We start from the raw sequence: 26,411 nt of genomic DNA on the forward strand, positions 1-26,411 counted from the left end.
AGTGTATCTTAACTGTGTAATATCTAATATCAAAATAACAATCACTAATAATAAATACCATATATCTTTTACCATACTTCAGACACTTTACATGTGTAAATTCATTTAATTCCACGGCAACTCCATAAGGTAGGTTCTATTTCTGTACCCACTTTACTGATGAGGAAACTAAGGCAGAGATAGGTTAAGTAACTTCCCCAAGGTCACATTGCTTGTAAGTGGTAGAAGCAGAATTCAAATCCAGGATGTCTGATATTGGAGTTCTTAGCCAAAAATGCCTTATATTGCCTTTCAACTATGTTAACTGAGAATATAAAGTTGTTCATTTTCCCAATGATTTTCAGAAACTATACCAATGGCAATTACTGAACACCCCAGACTTTGCTACTTATTGAATATGTCTTTTTTCCAACAAAGCCAGTAATTTTAATTGAACAATTTGAATAGGTAAAATGTATTTAAAATGAGGAAAGAAGTCAATTTTTAATATTTTTCTGTTCTACCCAGTTTTATCCTAAAGCTGCATGACTTTCTATCCCACAGCAAAAATAAACTGAACATAAATTGAACTTCATCAAAATTAAACGATTTGTCAAAGACGGCTCTTAATATTTTGAAGAAAGTTGCTTCAATGCCTAGTTTGCTGAGGATTTTTAACATGAAGAGAGGTTGAAATTTTTTATAATTATACGTTAAGTTCTGGGGTACATGTGCACATCTTGTAGGATTGTTGCATACGTATATACATGCCATGGTGGTTTGCTGTCTCCATCCCCCTGTCACCTACATCAGGCATTTCTCCCAATGTTATCCCTCCCCAACCTCCCCACCCACTGCTGTCCCTCCCCTAACTCCCCACCCATCAACAGACCCCAGTGTGTGATGTTCCTGTCCCTGTGCCCACGTGTTCTTATTGTTCAACACCTGCCTATGAATGAAAACATGTGGTGTCTGGTTTTCCGTTCTTGTGTCAGTTTGCTGAAAATGATGGTTTCCAGATTCATCCATGTCCCTACAAAGGACATGAACTCATCGTTTTTTATGGCTGCATAGTATTCCATGGTGCATATGTGCCACATTTTCTTTGTCCAGTCTATTATTGATGGGCATTTGCGTTGGTTGCAGGTCTTTGCTATTGTAAACAGTGCCGCAATGAACATATGTGTGCATGTGTCCTTGTAACAGAATAATTTATAATCCTTTGGGTATATACCCAGTAACGGGATTGCTGAGTCAAGTAGTTGAAGTAATTTACACTCCCACCTACAGTGTAAAAGTGTTCCTATTTCTCCACATCCTCTCCAGCATCTGTTGTCTCTAGATTTTTTAATGATCACCATTCTAACTGGCGTGAGATGGTATCTCAAAGTGGTTTGGTTTGCATTTCTCTAATGACCAGTGATGACGAGCAATTTTTCCTACGTTTTTTGGCCTCATAAATGTCTTCTTTTGAAAAGTGTCTGTTTATATCTTTGGCCCACTTTAGAATGGGTTTGTTTTCTTCTTGTAAATCTGCTTTAGTTCTTTGTAGATTCTGGATATTAGCCCTTTGTCAGATGGGTAGATTGAAAAAATTTTTTCCCATTCTGTTGGTTGCCAGTTCACGCTGATGATTATTTCTTTTGCTGTGCAGAAACTCTTAAGTTTAATTCGATCCCATTTGTGTATTTTAAAATTACATTTTACAGATTCATTTGCTAAGACTGAGGAGGACCTGAGAAGTTACTATATTCTCCATCATTCTAAAACTTGCAAAGCTTATGCAAAGAAAGCAAAGTGACTTTCAAAGTTCAGAAATATAAAAAGTACAACAGAGCTGGCAGTAATATTACACAATCCAGATTAAAAGGGGATAACAAAAATAAATGTTTATTATATAAGCAGTTTCCATTACTCTTACAGTAAATCAGCCATGACAGTACATTCATGGCTATCACCAAATTCTACATACTACTTAATGCCCATCACTATGTGCCTAAGAAAAAAACTAATTAGGAATTTAAGACCAATATCTCCAACAGCCTAGCAATCACTAGACTGAAGTGAAAAATGAAAAATGACCCAGCACTTTGGGAGGCCGAGGTGGGTGGATCACAAGGTCAAGAGATCAAGACCATCCTGGTCAACATGGTGAAACCCCATCTCTACTAAAAATACAAAAAATTAGCTGGGCATGGTGGCACGTGCCTGTAATCCCAGCTACTTAGGAGGTTGAGGCAGGAGAATTGCCTGAATCCAGGAGGCGGAGGTTGCGGTGAGCCGAGATCGCGCCATTGCACTCCAGCCTGGGTAACAAGAGCGAAATTCCATCTCAAAAAAAAAAAAAAGAAAAATGATTCTGACATATATGTCAAAGGTCATTTCTTAAACAGAACACTTTAGATTATTAAGGCTATCACTGTTATTAATAGAATCATATGTCCACATATATGAAATATTTTCCTGAATATAGTCATTCTCAATTATTTGCACTAAAGAAGAGCGCATCAATCACAATTCTTACGTACAAGCAATAGAAAGCATATTTGGTTGATTCAAACATAAAATAAGTTTATTTAAATAAAAATAGACAGCCAAACAGACCTGCTGAGAAGGTGTGCTTGTCAAATGACAAGAACAAAGAAGTCTAGGCAGCTTTGGGAATATGGCCAAAATCATGCAACAATTAGTCTCATAAAGATACCACTGCTGACACTGGTGAATACTAGGTAATACTTCCACTCCTGGATAACACTTCCCCTGGTATCCCTGTCCCTGAAAATTGAATCCTGCTGCAGCTCCTGCAACTGCCTACTACTAAAACAGATGCACTGCAGTTCCTACTTTCTTGGGTCACTAACTCAAGATTCAAAGTACAAGGCAAGAGCACCAAAATTGAGCTTAGATCATGTACCCATTCACTAGCTGCAAAACAGACTGGGAAGTAAGTATCTAGCCTTGTTTGTTTTTTCAGCTTCTGTAGAGGAAGGTGGCCTGTACCTATCACCAAAACTCCTATAGTGGTAGACAGATATACCACATGTAAACAGGGACCTCAGATACTGGTTTGCCAAAGAACACAAATGTCTACTACACAGCTACACTAAAATCAAAACAGGTAATGATCCAGAAGTCATTTTTATTTGGCTATGTCAGGATATATGTATTCCTTAATAGTTGCTTCTTGTGGTTTTCTTAGGCTAATCTAAAAATAAGACAACAGTGATGAGAGACTATATTCCCTAAATAGTAGGGGAAACAAGCTGGAACTTTATATATGACAAAAATAAATCATAATGAAAAGGACTTGCCAATGATTCCCTAGTAGTTATTGCTAAAGGCATTCCACATTGACTACTGCAGTAACTATGTAGTAAATATGTAGTCAACTACCATAATTACATTGTAAAGGGTCTCTTTGATTTTATGCAAATGTTCTCCAATATATTTTACTACATAAGTAATTGCTTTATAACACAGTTGTGATTATAATTTAGGGATATGACTTCTATAGCATGCCCCTACTTAGCTTTCAACTTTGTTTTACATTCTTCGACTTATGTACTACGACATTCAACTAGACTAAAATATATGTTTCCCTAATTTTTGTCTTGAAATTTAAATTACTAGAGAATTGAGAGTGAGATAGACAGTAGAAATGAGGTTCATCTCTTTTTTTTTTAACAGTAATTACTGTGCTATTCTGGAAAATGAATTTTTAAAGAAATATGTACAATCATATCTTTCAATGAAAGTATGAATGAACAATATTAGTTGTCATTATAATAGGTATTGATCCAAAATCATTTTGTACTTAAAAGAAAATTGTAGGTCATAACCTCCTCATAGAATACTCCACAAGTTATCTATTCCAGATCATAGTAATATAGACATTTGTTACATTATTCTTCCCTAAGAAAGAAAAAAAATTTTTTTTAAAGTATAAAGGGTTAAGAGAGAGAAGGAGGGAGAAGGGAAGAGAAAGAAAAGAAAGGAGGAAAAAAGGAGTATAGGGAGAGGGAAAAACCACCATGCTAATTATAGAAATGCATCAGGGCATTTCTGCTTCTTGCTATTCTTTATAGTAAGGAAAAGTTTAAAGGAAAATGCTAAAAAAAGAAACCTTTTATTTAAAAAATAAAAAAGACACAAAGGCAATAAAGTTACCAAAGAAATGTTTCTTTAAAAAAACACTAACATGCACATTTAAATGGAGTGTGCAGGAGATACTGAAACTGTTAGGAATTAAATACTATGAGTGTCATATATATCCTTACACTGCCAAGTCTTAACCTTGTTCTCTTTTGCTTCTTTTGTTTTGTTTTGCTTTTTAGTTTCTTGATCAGTTTGTTTTCCTTAGGGGCATCCTGCCATGCAAAAGAAACTGTTCCAGACTGTTAAGATCTTATAATAATATCTTAAACTTGATGAAAAGTAAAAAATGTAAAGAAAATTAATAGAGCAATAATTAGCAAATGAAAAACAGTATTTTATGGTTTGTATCATACTGAAATTAACATTAACCTAAAACATCAAAAAATCTAACACTGTTAGCTGGTAGAGTTATTAACATTCAAGACAGCAACTAGCCTAGAAAAAGTACTTACATCGGCTTTCTACAAAACTAAAGCAGGTCGACCTGATGTGTTCGGAATAGTAATGATAAATGCTAGAAAGTTACAGCTTTTAAATAACTTCTTTTACAATGCAAAGAAAAAGTTTTCAGATAAGTATGAATTCATAAAAAAGGTATTAAGGAAAAAAGTTAAACCACGAATGCAAAAATTAATCTAATATTTAGAATACAGAGCCTAATTAAAATAAGTTCTTAGAGACTGAATTCCTGCAGTATTTTCACACAGAATACACTGTTCCACAGCTACAAGCTGTAATCATAAACATGAACTGCCATTTCCTGAGTCACACAGTTGAAGATATTTTAGAATGCAAACGACACTCCAACACAGAAGTATATTTCCAGCTATTTGCATTATCATTAGTTCAAGAAGAAAAAATGAATATAGTCATAGTTCCATTAGAACTGTTTCTAAAATTTAGAAAGAGACTTGAAACTTTTAACATATTTTCATCAAAATAACTAAACTGGTATTTAGATGCAATTTGGCAACTAATTTCATAGCTAAAAATTTCATAAGATTTCCACACAAACATTCCTGCTAGTCTTATAGGTAGCTAGACATGGATTTGAATTTTAATAAGCAGTATTATAAATACCATAAAACCTCTATATTCTTAAAATAAACTTGTCAATATAAATCTTTTAAAATGTAACTACTGACAAGAAGAAAAAGGGTAGGTAGTGAACCGAGACTATTATAATGCTTACAGTTAAGTTTCAAGGAGCTCTTTAATTAAATTAAAGAGCTTCTGCACAGCAGAAGAAACTATCATCAGAGTAAACTGGCAGCCTACAGAATGGGAGAAAAATCTTTGTAATCTATCCATCTGACAAAGGGCTAATATCAATAATCTACAAATAACTTAAACAAATTTACATGGAAAAAAACCAACAACCCATCAAAAAGTGGGCAAAGGATATGAACAGACACTTCTCAAAAGAAGACATTTATGCAGCTAACAAACATATGAAAAAAGCTCATCGTCACTGATCATTAGAGAAATGCAAATCAAAACCACAATGAGATACCATCTCATGTCAGTTAGAATGGCAATCATTAAAAAGTCAGGAGACAACATATGCTGGAGAGGATGTAGAGAAATAGGAACACTTTTACACTGTTGGTGGGAATGTAAATTAGTTCAACCACTGTGGAAGACAGTGTGGCAATTCCTCAAGGATCTAGAACTAGAAATACCATTTGACCCAGCAATCCCATTACTGGATATATACCCAAAAGATTATGAATAATTCTACTATAAAGATTCATGCACACACATGTTTATTGCGGCACTGCTCACAATAACAAAGACTGGGAACTAATTCATATGTCCATCAATGATAGGCTGGAAAAAGAAAATGTGGCACATATACACCATGGAATACTACACAGCTGTAAAAAGGATGAGTTCATGTCCTTTGCAGGGACATGGATGAAGCTAGAAACCATTATTCTCAGCAAACTAACGTAAGAACAGAAAACCAAACACCACACATTCTCACTTACAGGTGGGAGATGAACAATGAGAATGCATGGACGGAGGGAGGGGAACATCACACACCAGGGCCTGTCAGAGGTAGGGGGATAGGGGAGGGATCATATTAGGAGAAATACCTAATGTAGATGACGGGTTGATGGGTACAGTGTATCACCATGGCACGTATATACTATGTAACAAACCTGCACGTTCTGCACGTGTATCCCAGAACTTAAAGTATAATAATAAAAAATAATCATCTTCATAAAATTGCCTACATTGTTTAAAACTGCATTTGGTTAACAAATTTAAAATTGTTGGATCTTCAATTAACAATCTGCATAATTCACATTAACTGAGAAAATACTTTGTCTACAGATAAGGAAGTACCTGGTAAACTCAGAAAAAATTTTGCTAAATGGAAGATACTATCAAATTTTTGTTTGTATTTAAGTATTTAGCCCAAATATTTTCACAAGTACTACCTTTGTCATTCCATTTATACTTTATTTTTTACAAGATAAAATGTGACAAAGCAGCAGCAATATCTGATTCTTTTAAATATTTATCTAAATTTAGGTGCTATGAAACTGTAGGTTCCTTCAGTTCCATTCTGTTCTGCTACAAAATAAAAAATTAACGAATTAAAAGTAGGCACTCCATCAAAACATTTGTAACACTCACAACATTCCAATATATTTGAATACCAAAAATAAATTTTCAAAATTAAATCTTGTGCAGAATTACATTTTAAAACCCTTATCTTCAATAATTATAATTTACTAAGAGCTTCAAAAGTTGAATTTTTGATTAGTCCATTCATAGAATGCTTTAAATAAAAATTTCCAACTGCTTTTGAACAAAATGCCATCAAAGTATAGAGTACCTGTTTATAAAAATGTTCAATGACATTGTAAGACCCATAGATTAATTTACAACATAATTATAATTATTCAAAGACTCAAATGTTCATGAAATTCAATTAATGAACAGAAACAAAGAGAAAAGGCTTGTAACATACTAAAGCATTCCTTTATATATAATATCAATTTTACTCAAAATACTGTAGTTCAGTTATATTACTGAATATATAAAGTATACATATAGAGTAATTCATGTTTTGACAACTGTATTTTCTATTTGGTAAAATATCAAGCTTCTTTTGATGCAACTATTTAACATATGTAAACCACAACCAATTCCAAGTATATCTCAGTTATACAGGTTACATAATTTAGTAAGAATTCCATTTTATCCTTTATGCTATGGTCCACAAAATTTGTATTTATACAATGCAGAAATAATTTTATTGTCAATGGTGAACTTAACTAAATTCATAATTGCATTAATGATAATATTGGAATGTTTCACCTTAGAAAGAACTTTTAAAAATTTTTCTTTGATTTTATGAATTAGATGAAAAAATTACTGGAATTAGCTGATTTTCTGTTTGCAGCATTGATGACACAGATAGAAAATTGGCATCATTCAGTCATTTATAAATTTCTGCTAATAAAAGACACATTTACAGCTATTACTTTTATTTCTGAATATACACAAGAAAAAAATAAATCAAAATAATTGGAATTAGTTTAGAAGTAATTTGATGTAAATAAAAACTCATATTTCACAGATTAATTGGGCCTTCCACAGTTATATATGTTAAACTTGGTCTGCAAGTATAATCTCCTCAAAATAACTACTGAATTTGAAAGTAAATTCTGATGCTTTTCAGTAGATTTGTGTCTTCATATTTTCATGTGGTCAGTAATTTAACTGTGGGGATGCTAAATATTGGCAAACATTTTGTGCACAATTTACAGGTTCATCACCAATATCCCTGGAAAACAAAGTATCGGTAGTTAAATTTTCATTATGTATTAAGTTTTCCTTTATCTGAGCTCTCTGCTCTCGAAAAGATTTATTGCAATAGCATTACCAAACAATGGAAAAACAGTTGTTGACAAACTTGCTATAGTAAAAGCCTTCACACTATTCTTTGTATCCTCTCTGAGAGGACTAACAAGCCTCTATTCTCTGGACATTTCATTTACTCCTAATCTAAAATTCCCCATGTCTCCTACTGACCCCAACCCAAGCAAAGGAGATACACAAATCTCAGACTTCACATGCATTGGTTTAACAAGCTGGTACACTATGTGGCCAGCAGAGACAGCAGCAATAAATACTCCTCCCACCTTACCCAGCAAGTTAGTTGTATCTAGCTGCTCATGTCCCAGCACACTTGCATTTTATGAGCAAGTGCCCATCATGGTGTCTTTAAAAGGAGTTGTTAATTTCTATCTGGAAAGTATCAGGAAAAGACAACTGTATTACCATTAGATGTCTTTCAGATTTAACCTCATGTTAAAGTGAGAACACTCTTCATTGTACATATGGCTCACATGCTAAGAAACAGGCAGGTTTTAAAATTAAAAAAAGAACGTTCATTGAATCTATCTGGGCTCATTTTAATAGAACTATTAATGGTAGTTTATATTTAGTTAAAAAAACAAACACTCCGAGACAAATGCTAAACTGGGCATGCTACTAGGACCACAGGTATAAACCTTAACTGTTTCAGGCAAACTAGAATGATGTTCACTGTACATGTATTATCCAAATTTAAGAGATGAAAGAAACATAAAGAAGCATAGAGACAGAGGCTACTTTACTGTAACGCTAACTAAGCTTAAGTTTCATGGTCCCTCACCTGAATGTGCCTCTTCCAAGGCCCTGTATCCAATTTTGTAGTCATAATTTTGTATTCTTTTTCCATAAACAGGGCTCTGCACATCTGCTCCTATATGAAAAAGTTTAATGATTAACCCAAATTTACATAGCCTGTGATCCATACAAAACAAATTAGGACTTGTATGGATTGAGTTTGAAGAACATAGTTATACCTAAAAATGGAAAAATAGTATTACATTTTTTTTTCCTAGCAGAATACTAATGGGTATCACTATCTTGAAGTCATTCTATACTATTCCAACCTAAATACCACTAACACCACAAACTAATAGTCATAAGATACCATTTTTAATATGTGGCTTCTGAATTTCAATGACTCCTCAATATCATAAAATTTCAACTTCTTTGTCTAGCTTACAAACTCACCATCAAGCAGACATGCAGACATTATCTCCAACTATTTAGGTAATGCTTTCCTTTTTTGCTTTTATCCATTGAACCTTCTTTTGTCCTTGTCTCTGAGTAGCCAAACTCTCAGCTAAACCTATTCTGTGTTTTATTATGGTTCACATTATCTATTTTTTATATCCTATTTTGGCCTCTGACATTAAATATTTTCTAGCTTAATGGCAAGTCATACTTTTCTTCCCCAATACACTACAACCTTATAGAAAAGACCAAATTTCAGTTACTTTGTAATTCCACCTGGCACAGTGCTTGGTACACAGCACTCAGTAATATTTTGCTTAAACTAGATCTAGGGTTACATTTACAAATGGTAACCTCTCACTCACCTAAATTCCAACAGAACTTTACCTAGGACTTTCTTATGACATTGATTGCATTCTCCAATCTGAATTATAAAAGTAAACCTCCCTAATTTAAAAAAATCTTATACTGAATAGTGGTATATTTATAGATCTATAGTGGATCTGATTCTGAATAGCATTTTGCAGGCCCAAGTCTAGTTATATCTTATCTTCTGCCTTTCTTACTACCACCTTCATACCTGAAGTAACTAAGAATTTGGTGAAACTAGTTACTGATTAATAAACAAGAAAATAAAAGAATCTTTTCAAAATTAAAAACAGATCAATGCTTACTATGGCATCTCTCAAATCTGCCCTTCAACCTGATGAGAAAATACAGGGTCTCAGTGGTGACTTCTAGCAAATATGAAACAAATGTGAGAGTTGCAGATCACTGATTCCCAGATAAGTAAAAATAAAATTTTTAGCTGGTGGGGCTGACAAAAGATTGATATTTTAATTTTGTCAAAAAAAGGATTTAAAATAGAAGGGGACATTTTAGTATCAAAAAATTTAATAAGGATATAACTTCAGGAAAAAAGAAAAAGTCCATTAAATTGAAAAGCCTGATATTACCACTGATTAGCAAGTCTCACAGACAGTAGCTTGGGAACTACTATCATATACATGTAAATTAATTTCTTAGATTCATCTCTTTGCCCTTAATGAAAGACCTTGGTTTGACATGCACTGTTATGGTATCTTGCAAAGATGGCCAAAACCCAAAACACTAAAGCCAAACTAAGTAAGCAACTGAAAAAGGAAAATAAGGGAAGCTTATTTCTTCCCTAACCACTGGCTCTTGCCCTCACAAAAAGGCATCTTATGTACGACTGGTAACGTCCCTAAATTGAAGAGCAGCAAAGCATAAAATGCCAAGTTTGGTTTGTACAAAAAAGCTGTAAAGGTCTTTGCAACTACAAAACTGTAAAGACAGTCCTATCAAAAGATTCTGCAATTAAACTCAATATATCAGGTTTCTATAATATACGAGAACAATCTACTTCAAATTAGTGTATGCAATCTGGTTGCTATTACTAAAACATAAATTTGCTTCATTCACTTGAGAAAAATTTTATAGAGAGCCCTTTATTAACTGTTTAAATGTCTTTTAAGTTCTGGGGTACACGTGCAGATCGTGCAGGATTGTTACATAGGTATATACATGCCATGGTAGTTAGCTGCATCCATTCCCTGGTCATCTACATTAGGTATTTCTCCTAATGTTATCCCTCCCCAACCCTCCCATGCCCTGCTATCCCTCCCCTAGATCCCCCACCCCACAACAGGCCCAGTGTGTGATGTTCCCCTCCCTGTGTCCACGTGTTTTCATTGTTCAACACCCACCTATGAGTGAGAACATGCGGTGTTTGGTTTTCCGTTCTTGTGACAGTTTTCTGAGAATGATGGTTTCTAGCTTCATCCATGTCCCTGCAAAGGACATGAACTCATCCTTCTTTATGGCTGCATAGTATTCCATGGTGTATATGAGCCACATTTTCTTTATCCAGTAATAACAAGGTCTGAAGTTGTTTAAGTGTCTTAATGCAGACTCACCCAGTATCACAAACGAACTTTTTTCAAGTTCTTTAATACCTTTCCTTCCAACCCATCTTTTCCTTTCCTAAGAAGACTTGCTAAAAACTAGATCTTCAATTTGATCAATTAATTATTTCACCTCCATTTTAACTTTTAAGAACCAGTGTTCCATTGCTTCCCTTTGGTGCTTGCTTTGTGCATTATTTCTGTCCTGCAAGACTTAGTGTAACTTCCTATTTCTCGTTTCTCTGAATTTCCACAGTCCTTTTTTGTGGTACTTTTATGCACTTTATTTGTGGCACTGGTCTTTCTATATAGCATAGCATAAAGGGTAAGCACATTGCGCTCAAATTCTAACTGTGCCATTTACTAGCTGGGTGACTCTGGTCAAGTCACTTAACATTAACTATGCTTCAGTTTCCCCTTCAGTAAAATGGGAATAATATTTGTATGTACTTCATAGTGTTCTTAACAGCAAATGAATAAGAAGCACTTAGAACAGTGCTTGTGACAATACCAAGTACTATTTAAACATCTATTATTATAGTGATTTATCTAAGTTTACTCTCGACATTCTCTCATAGGTTCTTTTTGTGAACCAAATGTATTTTTCTTTTCTGAGCCCCCCTGTACAGCTTATCAATTCCCTAAACAGGTAAAAAACATATTCGCTGAATTACTTATTGTTGAATGCTCTGGAGTTGCTCTGAAGGAATTTTATAATTGTTCTCCAATCCCTTCACTTGTCTATATTTTAAGTTCCCAATAGTTCTTAAACTGTTCAACCAAAAACATCCCTAACAATGGAGGGGAGTAAAAAAGTACTCCAGGATGGTTTGGGATAAAGATTAAAATTTCTATTCTATTAGCTCCAATCAGCTGCCACTGGTTACTAAAAGCACTATTTCAGATTGAGGCCCTTTAGGACACTAGGAGTGCCAAGATCAATTAATCTTGTCTACCCCTGCCTACTCTGATAGCAGAAAGTGGAGATGCCAATTTTTTTTTTATTACCAATCTAAGGCTTTACCCTAAGAAGCCCTTCCCACCAAGTAAAATTTATTTAAAATTGCAGTTTATCTGAACATTTCACAAGAGTTTTTCATTTCACTCTACATTGCATCCATGTTTGTGTGAAAGTTGATCACACAAATTAAGTTATTCATGTGATGTCCAAACACATAAGAATTGAGGTGCCAGGAGAAAAAAGCACTCAGGGCACATAAATTGCTCCAAAAATCAGATTCTCTGCAAGCCAAGCTGCTCAAACTGCCTATGACCAGTTATACCAAATAACTACTAAAATGACCTTCCAGGAGTCTATGATTAGTTTTTAACTGCCACCATCATCCACCAATGAGAGCTTGCCAGTTCCCCAGAATTTTACCACTGCCAGTGAACTTTCTTTCAAAACCATATGTAACATTTCTCTTTTTTTGTAAAATCCCCACCTTTTTCTTTGTGCTTCAGACATACCAAAGACTTACTTTGTACATGCCCTGAATTACAATTCTACCATTTCCAAATAAAACGTTAAATTCAGAGATCTGTCCCTACATTTTGACTTTGGCATTTGAATAAATTTAAACACATAATTTCCCTCAAGCTCTGATTAAAACTGATGCTTCAGGGAGATGTTACCATGTTTCTTAAATCTCCTGGTACCTAATATCTCCAAATGCTGCATCTCCAGGTACTGCAGTACACCTCATTTTCAGAAACACAATCCTAGATTACATGTTTCCTGCAGTATATTGTTTTTGTATCCTCCCAACAGCAACTAAAATATTACTCCAAGATAGCCATAAAAGTTTGTAATATCTGACAGAATAATAGCAACATCTACATTTTGATAGTGCTAAGCATATTAAAATTATTTCACATAATCCTCTTTGATATTTTAAAGAATGTTAATTCAAAAACATCAAATTATAATCATGTATCAAGTAAATCCTGTTGAAGCCTGTAAGTAAATTTTCCCATTTCTCCAAAGTACAAGTGTGCTGCCAGAACACTAGCCAGAAGTAATACAGGTAAATTTCTAAGATTAAGAAATTTTAGAATGCTAACATATTCTTCAACAAAATAAAAATGCATGCTAAATTATCAGGCATAGTTACGATACTTGGTGAATACGCAAGCTGTCTTTCCTCTGATAAATTCTTTATAACTTAAATGCATTATAATCTAACCATATAATTACTGTTCTGGGTCTACTTGTGACAAAAAAAAATTACATGTAATGGCTTCTCGTTTCAATCAAAACAATTCTTCTCATCAAGAATTTCGATCAAATGAGATTACAGGCCCACATGATTTCCAAACAGCTGGACTTGTAAGGTCAATAACAATGAACAGGTTATATAAAATTAAATCGTCGATCTATCACACTTTACGTGATCAAAATACAAAAGAAATGGCAAATTATCTAGTAAGTTATTCAAGTAAAAACTGTTTAAAAACTGTTCACTTTACTTCCCTTTGAAATACAAACTATAATTTGGATTTATGGTGATATTGCTGTCCTGCCATCGATTTAAGTGCAGCTGGGACTAGGCTGTTTCACAATAATTTCCAAATTCACGCAGAGACTATATATCAACTCAGAAGAACCTAAGAGAGGTGCAGGCACGGAAAGAAGGCAGTGGGGAGGGCTCAGGTGCTAAAAGGCCTCATCAGAGTAACAGGGAACAGGACGTGGGGAAGGGGAGGGGGCAGTCAGGAGCTAAAAGGCCTCTTTAGAGTAACAGGGAACAGGACGCGGAGAAGGTGAGGAGGGGCAGCAGGGAAGTCACGCACAGGGGCCCGCACAGGTGAAGCCTTTGGAAAGGCAGTGGGGAGAAGCTGAGTTACTTTTGTTTTAGGACTAGAGACACGGTTCTAGAGTCTCCATCCCGATTTGGATAACAATTAAAAGACCCTTTCCTACCAAGTTCTTTCCAGCTAAGGCTGTTACCTCTCCGCCAGGAACTAGAAAGAGGTGTCGGAGGAACGAACGTCCCAGTCTCAAACTCCAGCCGCACAACTTACCGGGACCCCCCGACCCAATTCATCTCCCTTATGTCTAGAGCTCAGACGACATCTCAGCTCTGCGCCAAGTGGCAGCTTCAACGGGATCCTCCAGGGCCCCCAGACAATGTCTGCGCTCCGGAGAGGTTCCTTCTTCTCCGAGGCCTGAGGCCTAATCTCCCGACAGCCTCTGTGCCCCGGGGAATTCCTCAGATCCGGGGCTGGAGGCCCAACCTCCCGACAGCCTCTGCGGCTTCCGCGGGTTCTTTCCGGTCCTGATGCGGCCGCAAGGGGACGCTGTGGCAAAGCAGCCAGCTTGGCTGACAACGTTTTTTTTTTTTTTTTTTTTTTGAGACGGAGTTTCGCTCTTGTTACCCAGGCTGGAGTGCAATGGCGCGATCTCGGCTCACCGCAACCTCCGCCTCCTGGGTTCAGGCAATTCTCCTGCCTCAGCCTCCTGAGTAGCTGGGATTACAGGCACGCGCCACCATGCCCAGCTAATTTTTTTTTGTATTAGTAGAGACGGGGTTTCACCATGTTAACCAGGATGGTCTCGATTTCTTGACCTCGTGATCCACCCGCCTCGGCCTCCCAAAGTGCTGGGATTACAGGCTTGAGACACCGCGCCCGGCCGGCTGACAACGTTTTAATCGCTGAGGCACGGCAAGCCTAAATAAATGGAAGCCTAAATAACTGACAGGGGCCACAGGGTTAGTGTTTCAAACCATCTCCTCATAATTTTATCTAGTTCTGACCCACGTTTCCGACGTCTTTTTCGAGTCAGAGACCAGACTTAAGAAAGAAAAAGAAGGCAAGGACAAAGTTAAGGATCTCTAACCCTAAAAATGATGTTTCCGTTTCCATAGATTACTCCATACCCAAATTCCTTAAATATCTTTCATGTGCAGTTTTAATATTCCATAAACAGGTGTTTATAAGAAACATAGCAGTATAGTAAGTTACCATGCTGTGCATTGAGTTTCTAAGAACTTGATCAAAACTTAACTAGATATAAAGGTCCAAAGATGTTAAAATCCTTACCAAAAACAAATCTCAAAATAAAAATTGAATTATGGTATTTATTTCTGTATTATGTTCGTATATTCTTACAAAACATGTATCTTAAAAACTGTCCTATAATTTTTGGTTAGAAACTAGGCATCTCTTCTTCTAAATAAATGCACAAAGTACATTTTTTTTTAATTGCCATGGTTTTTTTCCAGAACATAACCTGGGGAAGATCTCCCAATTTGATATATAATAATTTATTTTTGGTTAAGTCATTGGAAAATAGTACCTAGAATAGGATTATGTCCCAGTGTCAACATCTTGTTCAATCATATAAATCTGATTTTTATGAAAAAATTCACCAAGGTATATCTAAAATTGAATTAGACCAAGTGAATTCAGCATTTCAGAGAATATTAGACTCTGATGTGCAGTTGGTTTCTCAATAACAAAACCATACACTCAAGGTAGGAGCTATGGCTCTGTGTAGTAGCTTTTCCTACTTTCAACATTTTAAAACATGTTGACTAAATTAACTAAAAGGGGATTAACTGACTCTTTTTTTCTTTATTGTGAGTGAAGGGACATAAAGAGAGGTTGACCAAGTTGCTGAGTAAAGAACTTAGAGCTGGCACTCCATTTATGGGAGACAAAAATTAAAACAATTGAACTAATGGAGATAGAGTGATGGTTACCAGAGGCTGGGAAGGTTAGTTGCGGGGAGTGGGAATGGTTAATAGGTACAAACATTTATTTAGATAGAATGAATAACATCTAGTTTTTATAGCACAACAGGACGATTGCAGTTAACAATAATTTATTACACATTTTAAACTAAAAGAGAAAAATTGGAATGTTTATAACACAAAGAAATAACAAATGTCTGAAGTGATGGATACTTCATTTGCCCTGATGTGATTATTATGCATTATGTGCCTGTATCAGAATATTTCCTGTACCCCATAAACATGTACACCTACTATGTGCCCATTAAAATTAAAAAGAAACATACAGAAAAATTTTAAAAAGAACTGAGAGTTGGATGGACCATCTCTTCTCGCTGACTAGAGTCACTTCTCTCCCTCTAGCCACAGGGAGGCAGTGAATTAGGCTAAGGAAAGATTATCCTATGAGATACATGTTAAGACAAGATGATTACTGGGGTTTCCTTCACAGAAGGAAGACATTTTCTTATGAAGTAGGTATTAGCTACTTATGTGCAACAGCTGAAATGTTGACCTAAGATCTCATTTCCAGTGCTGTTTATGCCTCCATGAGTAAGGCTAGTATGACTGATAGATAATAAGAGAGTCCAACACTGTGCTATTTTAGGACCGGTAGAGCAATTAGGTAATCTCTTGGGTAAGGAAACAGTTCAAGAAGGCAATACAGCACAGATGAAATACTGTTAAACATTTGTTGAGAAGGAAATCCATTCAAAATTCTCAAACCTTAAACAATTTATCTTTACCTATTTCTAAAAATTATTTGCTTTCTGAAGATTCATAATCTGAACATGCAACACATATATATTATGCATGTATATAATATATAATATATTATGTATGTATATAATATATATTATATATATTATACATTTATGTATATACATGTATATATAGTTATCTTTATTATGAAAATAATTTCTGATGTTTTACAGTTCATAAAACATATAGTCTCTAATTTGTATTCTTCTATATATATATAATTCATTTAATCCATCTCTTACATGAATATTGGTAGTGTTCTTTAGAATATCACGAGAGCACAGTGATTTGAGAATTAATTTTAAAAATTATTCTCATTGTTATTCAAGATCTTTTCTAAGATGATTTCTCCCCTCTTAAAAAATTTTAATATTATTTCATATTAACACATAAAATTAAGACATTTGTGTGGAAATTAGGCCTAAGCATGTTTTTTACTACAGCGACAAATGATTTTTTTCTCCTCTTTCTCTCCTAATTTAGTTTGGAATTCAAACTAAATTAACATTCTCTTAGCTTTAATTGCATACCACCCGTAGAAAAATCTGAAAGAAGGCCAGGTGTGGTGGCTTATGCCTGTAATCCCAGCACTTTGGGAGGCAGAGACAGGTGGATCACCTGAGGTCAGGAGTTCAAGATCAGCCTGACCGACATGGGAAAACCTCGTCTCTACTAAAAATACAAAAATTACCTGGGCGTGGTGGTGGGTACCTGTAATCCCAGCTACTTGAGTGGCTGAAGCAGGAGAATCGTTTGAACTTGGGAGGCGGAGGTTGCAGTGAGCCTAGATTGTGCCATTGCACTCCAGCCTGGGCAACAGAGTGAGACTTTTTCTCAAAAAAAGAAAAAACTGAAAGAAGTACCTTGACATTCTTAGTTTTAACTTAAATGCCATATATTTCTGACTCAATTGTCTATATGACTTCCTGTCTTCTTGAATCCTTCCTCTGCCTTATCTGAAGGCTTGTGCCTAGTCTCAGACACTAGGACCAGTACTTATCTTTGAGAGCACGGTAAGGTGAATGGTGGGAGTGAAATTTAAATGGTTAAGCATTAGGTCTGCACATAAGTGGCTCAACATCAAATCAAATCTCACATTGACTTTTTCCACCGTTCAAGTAACTCACTTTCAACCTTCCTTGTACCACGATTCAGGTAATAAAACTTCTGCTTGGTCATTTTCCTCATACACAATTCTTCATTCTCACAATTCTCTCACTCCGGATATTGAAAGCTTGTTCCTGCACTACAACCTCAGCTAAGGTAAGGTCAGTAAACTGACCTACCTCCAGCTAAGTCCTGTTTGAATTCTAGTGTGCTTTGCTTCTAGAGTTCTCACTGCCGTACTCCTCCCCTGATAGGCTGCCTCTGGTCATATGCATTGCACACCACTTGCCTTGAATGCCAGCTACTATCTGACCCCTGCATCCTTCTGTGTTACGACGTTCTGCCTAATAACATCCTGCCATCACCCCCAATTAGGTTTACCCTGGCCTTCACCTGTCCTGTCGCTTCTAACCCTTTTTTGTTTAGCTGTTAGGAGATGTGACATAGATGAAAGGCAACCTTATCTTGCATACAACAAAAACAAGAGCTTAGGAATAAAAGATTTTGACAATAACTTCCATGACCACTATGATCTGTACATACAGGCTTAAGAAGTCTTAACAGGATGATGGCGTGTGCTACTAATATGGCCAGCTATCAAAAAGACTTGCATAAGTTTGACACTCATGTGTCAGTAAATCTGCTGAATTGAATGGAAACAAATGAAGAGATATGTGATGATTGTCGGACTTAATATCAGTACATAAGAAATGTTTTAAAAATTTAAGAATGTAGTTACTTATAAAAGTGAGGATAGTTCTTTATTTGTGATAAACTCACTAATGAAGATCATTTAATACTGAGATGGGTTTTATATTCTAGCACTAATGAAGATCATTTAATACTGAGATGGGTTTTATATTCTAGCACGAGGTTTGCAAACTCCTATAAAGAGCCAAATAGTACATATTTCAGTCTTTGTTGCATTCATGTAACCACTGCTGCGGCTTGAAAGAAGCCATAGACAGAAATTAAATTAATGGATGTGACTGTTTTCCAATAAATCTTCATTTACAAACATAAAAATTAGCATTTCATATAATTTTCACAGGACAAAATATTCTTCTTTTGATGTATTTTCAAACACTTTAAAAATGTAAAAATCATTCCTAGCTTAAGGGTCATATAAAATTAAGTGGCAGGCTAGATTTGGCCCACCAGTTGTAATTGGCCAACTTCTGTCCTCGCCTTTTCCTAAGCTTCTGATTGACTAGAAATGTGTATGTATTTTGGGGGCCAGCTGCTGGCGAACAAAACTGGCTCTAGCTACTGAGCATGCTCAGTGTCACTTAGAAATCCCCAGAAGTTTCAGAATGTACATCACTTCTGTAAGATTTCAGTAGATATCACAAGCAGAAGAGCAAGTAGAAAGGGAGATTTCTGAGAGTTTTAATGAGGTGGAGTAGGGGGAGAATGGAGAGCAAAAAAAATGGCTTTTCCATATCCAAAAATATATTCAGCCTTGACTAAAAAAATGTTCTTGACTGGGCGTGGTGGCTCACGTCTGTAATCCCAGCACTTTGGGAGGCTAAGGCAGATGGATCACTTGAGAACAGGAGGTTGAGACCAGCCTAGCCAACATGGCAAAACCCCATGTCTACAAAAAATACAGAAATCAGCCAGGTGTGGTGGCGTGTGCTTGTAATCTCAGCTACTGGGGCGGCTGAGGCTCAAACCTGGGAGCGGATGCTGCAGTGAGTGGAGATCGTGTCACTGCACTCCAGCCTGGGTGACAGAGTGAGACTCTGTCTCAAACAAAAGCTGTTTACATATTTTAAAATATGCAGAATTGTCCTTGACTGTTGAACAGTTTAAATTCTTTATTATGAATGTGAAGAATTTTTTTTGAAGACTCTTAGTTTTTATCAAATAACCAAATGGAAATAAAAGGTAGCCAGTAGATTATCTCTACAGCTAAACCAAACAAACAAAACAGACACTTGCAAAAGACAAGGAATTCTTGAATAATGAAGTAAGGTCCTAGATAAGCTATTTCTACTATCCAACACCAGTTGAATTCCCAAATGGTTAAACTCTGACTGTAAGTGCTACCCAACTCCAAACAAAAACTACCTAACACATGGGAGTTGTAAAAATGAACATTGCAGGCTGGGCGCGGTAGCTCATGCCTTTAATCCCAGCCCTTTGGGAGGCCGAGGTGGGAGGATCACCTGAGCTCAGGAGTTCGAGAACAGCCTGACCAATCTGGAGAAACCCCATGTCTACTAAAAATACAGAAATTGGCCAGGCATGGTGGCAGGCGCCTGTAATCCCAGCTACTCAGGATCCTGAGGCAGGAGAATTACTTGAACCCGGGAGGCAAAGGTTGCAGCAAGCTGAGATCACGCCACTGCACTACAGCCTGGGCGACAAGAGTGAGACTCCGTCTCAAAAAAAAGAAAAAAAAAAACAAAAAAACAAAAAAACATTGCTCTCATTTATTTAGTAGTCATCACCTTGTAAATAAATATGAGTGCATCAGATCTCCAGTTATGGGGGCTGGAAGATTTTTTATCACAAGGACAAGTAGGATGGAGGGGAAAAGGGAGAGGGGCTAGAGGCATAGCAAATAATTATGTTCTGTAACACAGAAGACTTTTATCCTATTTATTTACAAGGGATACCCTAAATTACAACTTGTCTATTAGGTTCTGAGACCTTGTGTGAAATCATAGACCCCCAAAAAGCCGGTGGTGGGGGAACCGGAAAACAGATTCAAATGTTTGTATTTGAAATTTGGCATTCTCCAGTGCCCCTCCCACTTGTCAGTTTCTTTTCTGATCCCTTTCAGATTCATTCCATACCCTTTTCACATTCATTTTATGTTGATGCGCTTGTCCCTCCTCCCTCGTTCCGTGGTTCCTTCTCCCTCCTAGTCTCATTAAAACTCTTGGAAATCTCCCTTTCTGCTTGCTCTTCTGTTTACGGTATCTCATCTACTGAAATCTTACCGAAGTGATGTATATTCTGAAACTTCTGCGGGTTTCTAAGTGACACTGAGCATGCTCAGTAGCTAGAGCCGGTTTTGTTCGCCAGCAGCTGGCCTGATTCGACCTCTCCAAAAATAGACATTTAACTCTCTGAACTCCTGTTTAAGGAAGGATGTAATTCGGTTTGCTCTCTCCTCATTTTCAAGGTTCAAAGGAAAGCTGCGAGGATTCCAAGGTCCCACCGCCCTCACAGCCAATGAGGGGCCTGGGAGGGAGGAGCTTGGTGCAGCTCGAGCTTCCGAGAGAATCATCCCCGGTAGATGCAGTGGAGTCCGAGCCCCGTTGCGTCTGTTCACAGCAGAGCAAAATTAAAAACAAAACAGTGGAAGAGCAACGCTGCAGACTATGGGACGCTGTAGGATTTCCTGAAACATTTGCTGGGGATTTCTGCGGAGCATGATCTTTTAAAACGAATTTTTTTTGAAGCCGGTTTGGGTAACTGGGAAAATGACACATATGCTAAATGCAGCAGCTGATCGAGTGAAATGGACCAGATCGAGTGCTGCTAAGAGGGCTGCCTGCCTGGTGGCTGCGGCATATGCTCTGAAAACCCTCTATCCCATCATTGGCAAGCGTTTAAAGCAATCTGGCCACGGGAAGAAAAAAGAAGCAGCTTATCCTGCTGCAGAGAATACAGAAATACTGCATTGCACCGAGAGCATTTATAAAAACCCTTCTCCTGGAGTGAATGCAGATTTCTTCAAACAGCTATTAGAACTTCGGAAAATTTTGTTTCCAAAACTTGTGACCACTGAAACAGGGTGGCTCTGCCTGCACTCAGTGGCTCTAATCTCAAGAACCTTTCTGTCTATTTATGTGGCTGGTCTGGATGGAAAAATCGTGAAAAGCATTGTGGAAAAGAAGCCTCGGACTTTCATCATCAAATTAATCAAGTGGCTTATGATTGCCATCCCTGCTACCTTCGTCAACAGTGCAATAAGGTACCTGGAATGCAAATTGGCTTTGGCCTTCAGAACTCGCCTAGTAGACCATGCCTATGAAACCTATTTTACAAATCAGACTTATTATAAAGTGATTAATATGGATGGGAGGCTGGCAAACCCTGACCAATCTCTTACTGAGGATATTATGATGTTCTCCCAATCTGTGGCTCACTTGTATTCCAACCTAACCAAACCTATTTTAGATGTAATCCTGACCTCCTATACACTCATCCAAACTGCTACATCCAGAGGAGCAAGCCCAATTGGGCCCACCCTATTAGCAGGACTTGTGGTATATGCCACTGCTAAAGTGTTGAAAGCCTGTTCTCCCAAATTTGGCAAACTGGTGGCAGAGGAAGCTCATAGAAAAGGCTATTTGCGGTATGTGCACTCCAGAATTATAGCCAATGTAGAAGAAATTGCCTTTTACGGAGGACATAAGGTAAGACAGAAATTAAGGTGATGGGTGAAATGTGAGACTGTTTAAGCTGCCACTCCGGTGCTAGATACCATCTGTTGTCCTGTTGATGGACCCACTTCTTTAGTGTCTTAGATTCCTCTGACATCTAAACCTGAATTAAAATGTATGCTTCATTACCCCTTTTAACTGTAACTAGTTAAAGAATTATAGGGTGCAAACTTATCTGAAGTTTCATGAGAATAAAATTTGCAACACTCTATAAAAAAGCGACTTAGCCTCAGTTACTCAAATATGCTCAGAATTATTTCTAAGGCATTTTCTTAAAATGTAAATCCCAACTTGGCAGGTGGTTCTAAAGCACCTACCAGAAGAAAATGTATATTTGCAAACTAAGACTAAACACATTTCCACTGAAGTGAAAAATTTAGAAAGATATTCTTTGTTGTTCCTTTGTTGTCAAAGAGTCGGGGGCAACCATGATTTCTTATAAAAGACATTTTTAACGATTTTGCAGGTCTGCTCAATATGGAACATCCTCATTCCTAAGAAGTGTAGAAGAGTGTCTCTCAAAATAGAATTTCTATTACTCTTAGTTCATGTTCAGCACTATATTTTGATAAAATGAAAAGGGCCGTGAAATGAAATTTTGTCTAGCTTTGAAATAAAAGCTGAGATTAGACAAGGAATGAGGAGTACAAAAGGAGTTTCAGAATGTTGTTTTTAATTATTAAAGATTTTCAACATTAAGCAGATCCCTAAGACAATTAACCCAATGATACATATTTGCAGTGCGTGAAGCTAACTTCAGAATATGAAATAAGACAGAAATTTTGAAGGCAATACAATCTTAATTTAAATGACTTGGCGAATAAAATAAAGTGTTCTACTGTTGAAGATGGCATGTCAATCACCAAGCAGAATTATTTAATTTTTTAAAGCATCTGTAATTATCAGTGTTTTTTTAGTAGCAGTAGCAGTCAGAAAAAGAATATTTAAAGCAAATTTAGGACTTCTACTTGAAAATTGACCTCATATGTTGTATTTTAGCATGTTGATTTGTGATTCTTTTTGAACTCCTGAATTCAATGACATAAATTATAGTGTGCTTACACTCCTTGCATAAAAGACAAAAATCTAACAAATTGAGTCAGTTCAAAAGTGGAATCTATACATATGTATGTCATGTGTCCATTTTCAGATATTTTTGTTGTGTTCAAGAAGGACAAAGCTCTAACAATAGTTTATTCATGTCTTACATAATATCATTTAATTTTAACATCTCATATATATAATTTAAATATCATAACAATAAATTACTTATATGTATTTTATACCTAACATTGTGTCCACTGAGTAGCATAAGTTTTTTAACATAATACACATGTGACCAAAACTAAATAATAACTAATACTGGTATTAATCTGCATTTATTGGTTGTTAAGATGCAGAGATAATGCCATACTAAGAAAAACAGAAGAATATGCATATATCTTTAAAGAAAGTCCTCAAGCACTGGCAATGTTTATGTTTATAGTTCATCCTGGGTTAATTATTATCTCTTTTCCCTCTATAGGTAGAAATGAAACAACTTCAGAAAAGTTACAAAGCTTTAGCAGATCAGATGAACCTCATTTTATCCAAACGTTTGTGGTACATCATGATAGAACAGTTCCTAATGAAGTATGTTTGGAGCAGCAGTGGACTAATTATGGTGGCTATACCTATTATCACTGCAACTGGCTTTGCAGATGGTGGTAATGACATTTATGCTTCATCTCAAATATGTGTTTAACATTATTTCTTTTGAAGGTGTCATTGCTAGTTTTATGTGAGCTAAACTGTGTACATAGTCATTATTTTAGTTATTAATGGTCAGAAACAATGGCAGACTTTATAGAGTCCAGTAATAAGACCAGCAGTATGAAATAAGGAGACAGTGGCTCAAAGACGATCCCAGTTCTGAGATATTTCAGAGATCTCTGATGCAATGTTTCTGGGAGTTGACTTTGAGCAATTTTAATTATATTGCCAAATATAGGATGATTCTCTAGTTTACACTTAACCTCAACAAGTTAGTACCCTCAGAAAGAGTATAACACAAGCTTTCCTCATGTGTTGTAAACGTTAGTTCTACACATCCCATACGTTTAGTCTACAAATATTCTGTAACTGAATTTGCCCTGCTTTGTGATTTGAAAAGTCAGTTGACTGCAATGAGCAACCAAAAATATTGTTTCAGGGAATGCTTAAATGCCGTGGAACAAGGACTCCTCTACTTGTGAATAATACAGATAACCTCCTATGCAGCATGATTTGGTGGTATTGTAGGAATGGCGGTTGCCAAGCTGCAGCTGGCTAATTCTATCTTATCACTATCTCGACAGTTTTTAATGACAGTTTTCATTCTTCGGAATAACTAAGAAAGATAAGGGCAAGGAAGAAAAGACAATGTTAACATGTCGTATCATCCTTGGATGGGAGTTTGGATCTTAATGGGTTGGAACAGAGAAGAATTAATTGAAGAAGTATTTTCTACTCTTTTCCTAAAATAAGGCATCCCTCCTTAAAAATCACAGGACTAAAATTGGCCATGGTGTTGAAGGATCTCGACAAAAGCATAGGCTTTGGAGTGAGACAGAGTTTTGTTCAACTTTTCTTCCCCCTCTTCCTACTTGTATCCTCTTAGTCATGTTAATTAGACTCTCTGTACCTTAGTTTCCTCATTTGTAAAATGAGAATCAGAAAGGATACTTCAGAGAATTGTTGCGAGGACTTAATTAAACAATGTTTTGAAGCACAGAGCATATTATAGTTGTTTATATAGTGACAATGATTACGTAGAAAACAAAAGGTGACAATTATTACCACCAGAAAACTAAGAAGATTGTTACAGAATCTACACTGTTCTATAGTTATTTTTGTGTAGAATTAAGGATTAATAGTTATTTGTTTGAAGAGATCTAATAAAAACAAATAAATAATTATAATATGCCTTAATGTTCTGAAACAGTGCTTCAGTTTTTTAACCAATCCTTACGAAAACACTTGTCAAAGTTGAGTTATTCTTAACGTAAATATGTTCATTTTAGTAAGTTAGTATTTGTCAGCCTTTCTTTGTGGCAAATGGTGTACATATATCAATTATACTTCACAAATGAACTGTGTAACAGATAGTATATTTAGACCACTGAGAAAATTGAATTTTTTCTGGTTTTATGCTTCAAAATTTGCTCAAAAGAATTTCATTTTAAAAAATTTATATCGAAAAAAGCATTGTTAGTAATAGTATTTTAGACATAATCCTTTCATAATGAAATACAATTACTTTTTCAAAAGAGTATTAGAGAGAAAAAGACACTTTAAAATCTATGGTATTAAGATTAGTTTTACTAAAAAAATGTCAAAAATTATCGGATATTCACTTAAAAAGTCATTTCTTAAAATAGCAATACTCATTAAAAATTTCATATATAATGCATGTTAGAGACAACTCTATAGGCAAAATTACAGTATAATTTTGTTAGTCAGTACTTGGACACACTGGAGTTATTAGAAAACCCTGGAGTATTCAGCACAGAACGGTGAAAATGCAGCTATTAATGGTGACAAATTAACCCCACAGAGACCAGTAAGAAGTAAACAATGTATACAAATAATCTAACAAGTTTACTTAACAAGATGTGATAATGTGTTTAAAAATAAATTCTACAAATCCTGAAAATACCATATTAAATTAAAGAAACATTAAAACTTTATATTGAAATATAGTAATCACATTGAGACAAGTGAAACAAAGTATTTCCTAAAGCTTCTTTCAAAAGAAAATTTTTATACAGAGAAAATGTAAGAATTTCATAGATAAAAAATGAATTCATATGACAGAACATTAATTGAGAATGTTCTTCAAAATCTGCAATACCAAAGGTTACTATATGTGCTTAAAATGTTTGCATGTATATGTATGTATTTACTAAACATGCTTGTCATACAAAGACTTAACACAAAATATCAAGTTACTTTACTTAGACAAAAGAATTTTTTGGGGGGGATGAAGTCTTACTCTGTCACCCAGGCTGGAGTGCAGCGGTGAGATCTCAGCTCACTGAAACCTCTGTCTTCTGGGTTTAAGAGATACTCCTGCCTCAGCCTCCCAAGTAGCTTGGATTACAGGCACTTGCCACCACGCCTGGCTAATTTTTGTATTTTTAGTAAAGTTGAGGTTTCACTGTGTTGGTCAGGCTGGTCTTGAACTCCTGACCTCAAGTGATCCACCCGCCTCTGCCTCCCAAAGGCTCATGCTAGGATTA

General features: G+C 36.0%; 2 protein-coding genes across 4 annotated transcripts in view; one reads left to right on the top strand and one right to left on the bottom strand.

Moving 5' to 3' along the window:
- Nucleotides 1-14,256, bottom strand: part of REDIC1 (regulator of DNA class I crossover intermediates 1) — a 77,927-nt gene extending 63,671 nt beyond the window's left edge. The window contains exon 1 of the mRNA XM_012465625.2: nt 14,169-14,256. Coding sequence (XP_012321048.2) covers nt 14,169-14,191 — 23 coding nt within the window. The 5' untranslated portion in view covers nt 14,192-14,256. The remainder of the gene's footprint in view (nt 1-14,168) is intronic.
- Nucleotides 14,257-20,886: 6,630 nt separating this feature from the next.
- Nucleotides 20,887-26,411, top strand: part of ABCD2 (ATP binding cassette subfamily D member 2) — a 72,169-nt gene continuing 66,644 nt past the window's right edge. Inside the window, exons 1-2 of one of the 3 annotated variants that reach the window (XM_064369862.1) lie at nt 20,887-22,125; nt 23,678-23,858. In XM_064369862.1, coding sequence (XP_064225932.1) covers nt 21,187-22,125; nt 23,678-23,858 — 1,120 coding nt within the window. In that variant the 5' untranslated portion in view covers nt 20,887-21,186. The remainder of the gene's footprint in view (nt 22,126-23,677; nt 23,859-26,411) is intronic. The other 2 variants (XM_064369864.1, XM_012465624.3) reach the window with 2 other exon arrangements.

Source organism: Aotus nancymaae, unplaced genomic scaffold (genome assembly GCF_030222135.1).
Source record: "Aotus nancymaae isolate 86718 unplaced genomic scaffold, 86718_ANA_hifiasm-v0.15.2.pri h1tg000092l, whole genome shotgun sequence".
NCBI lineage: Eukaryota > Metazoa > Chordata > Mammalia > Primates > Aotidae > Aotus > Aotus nancymaae.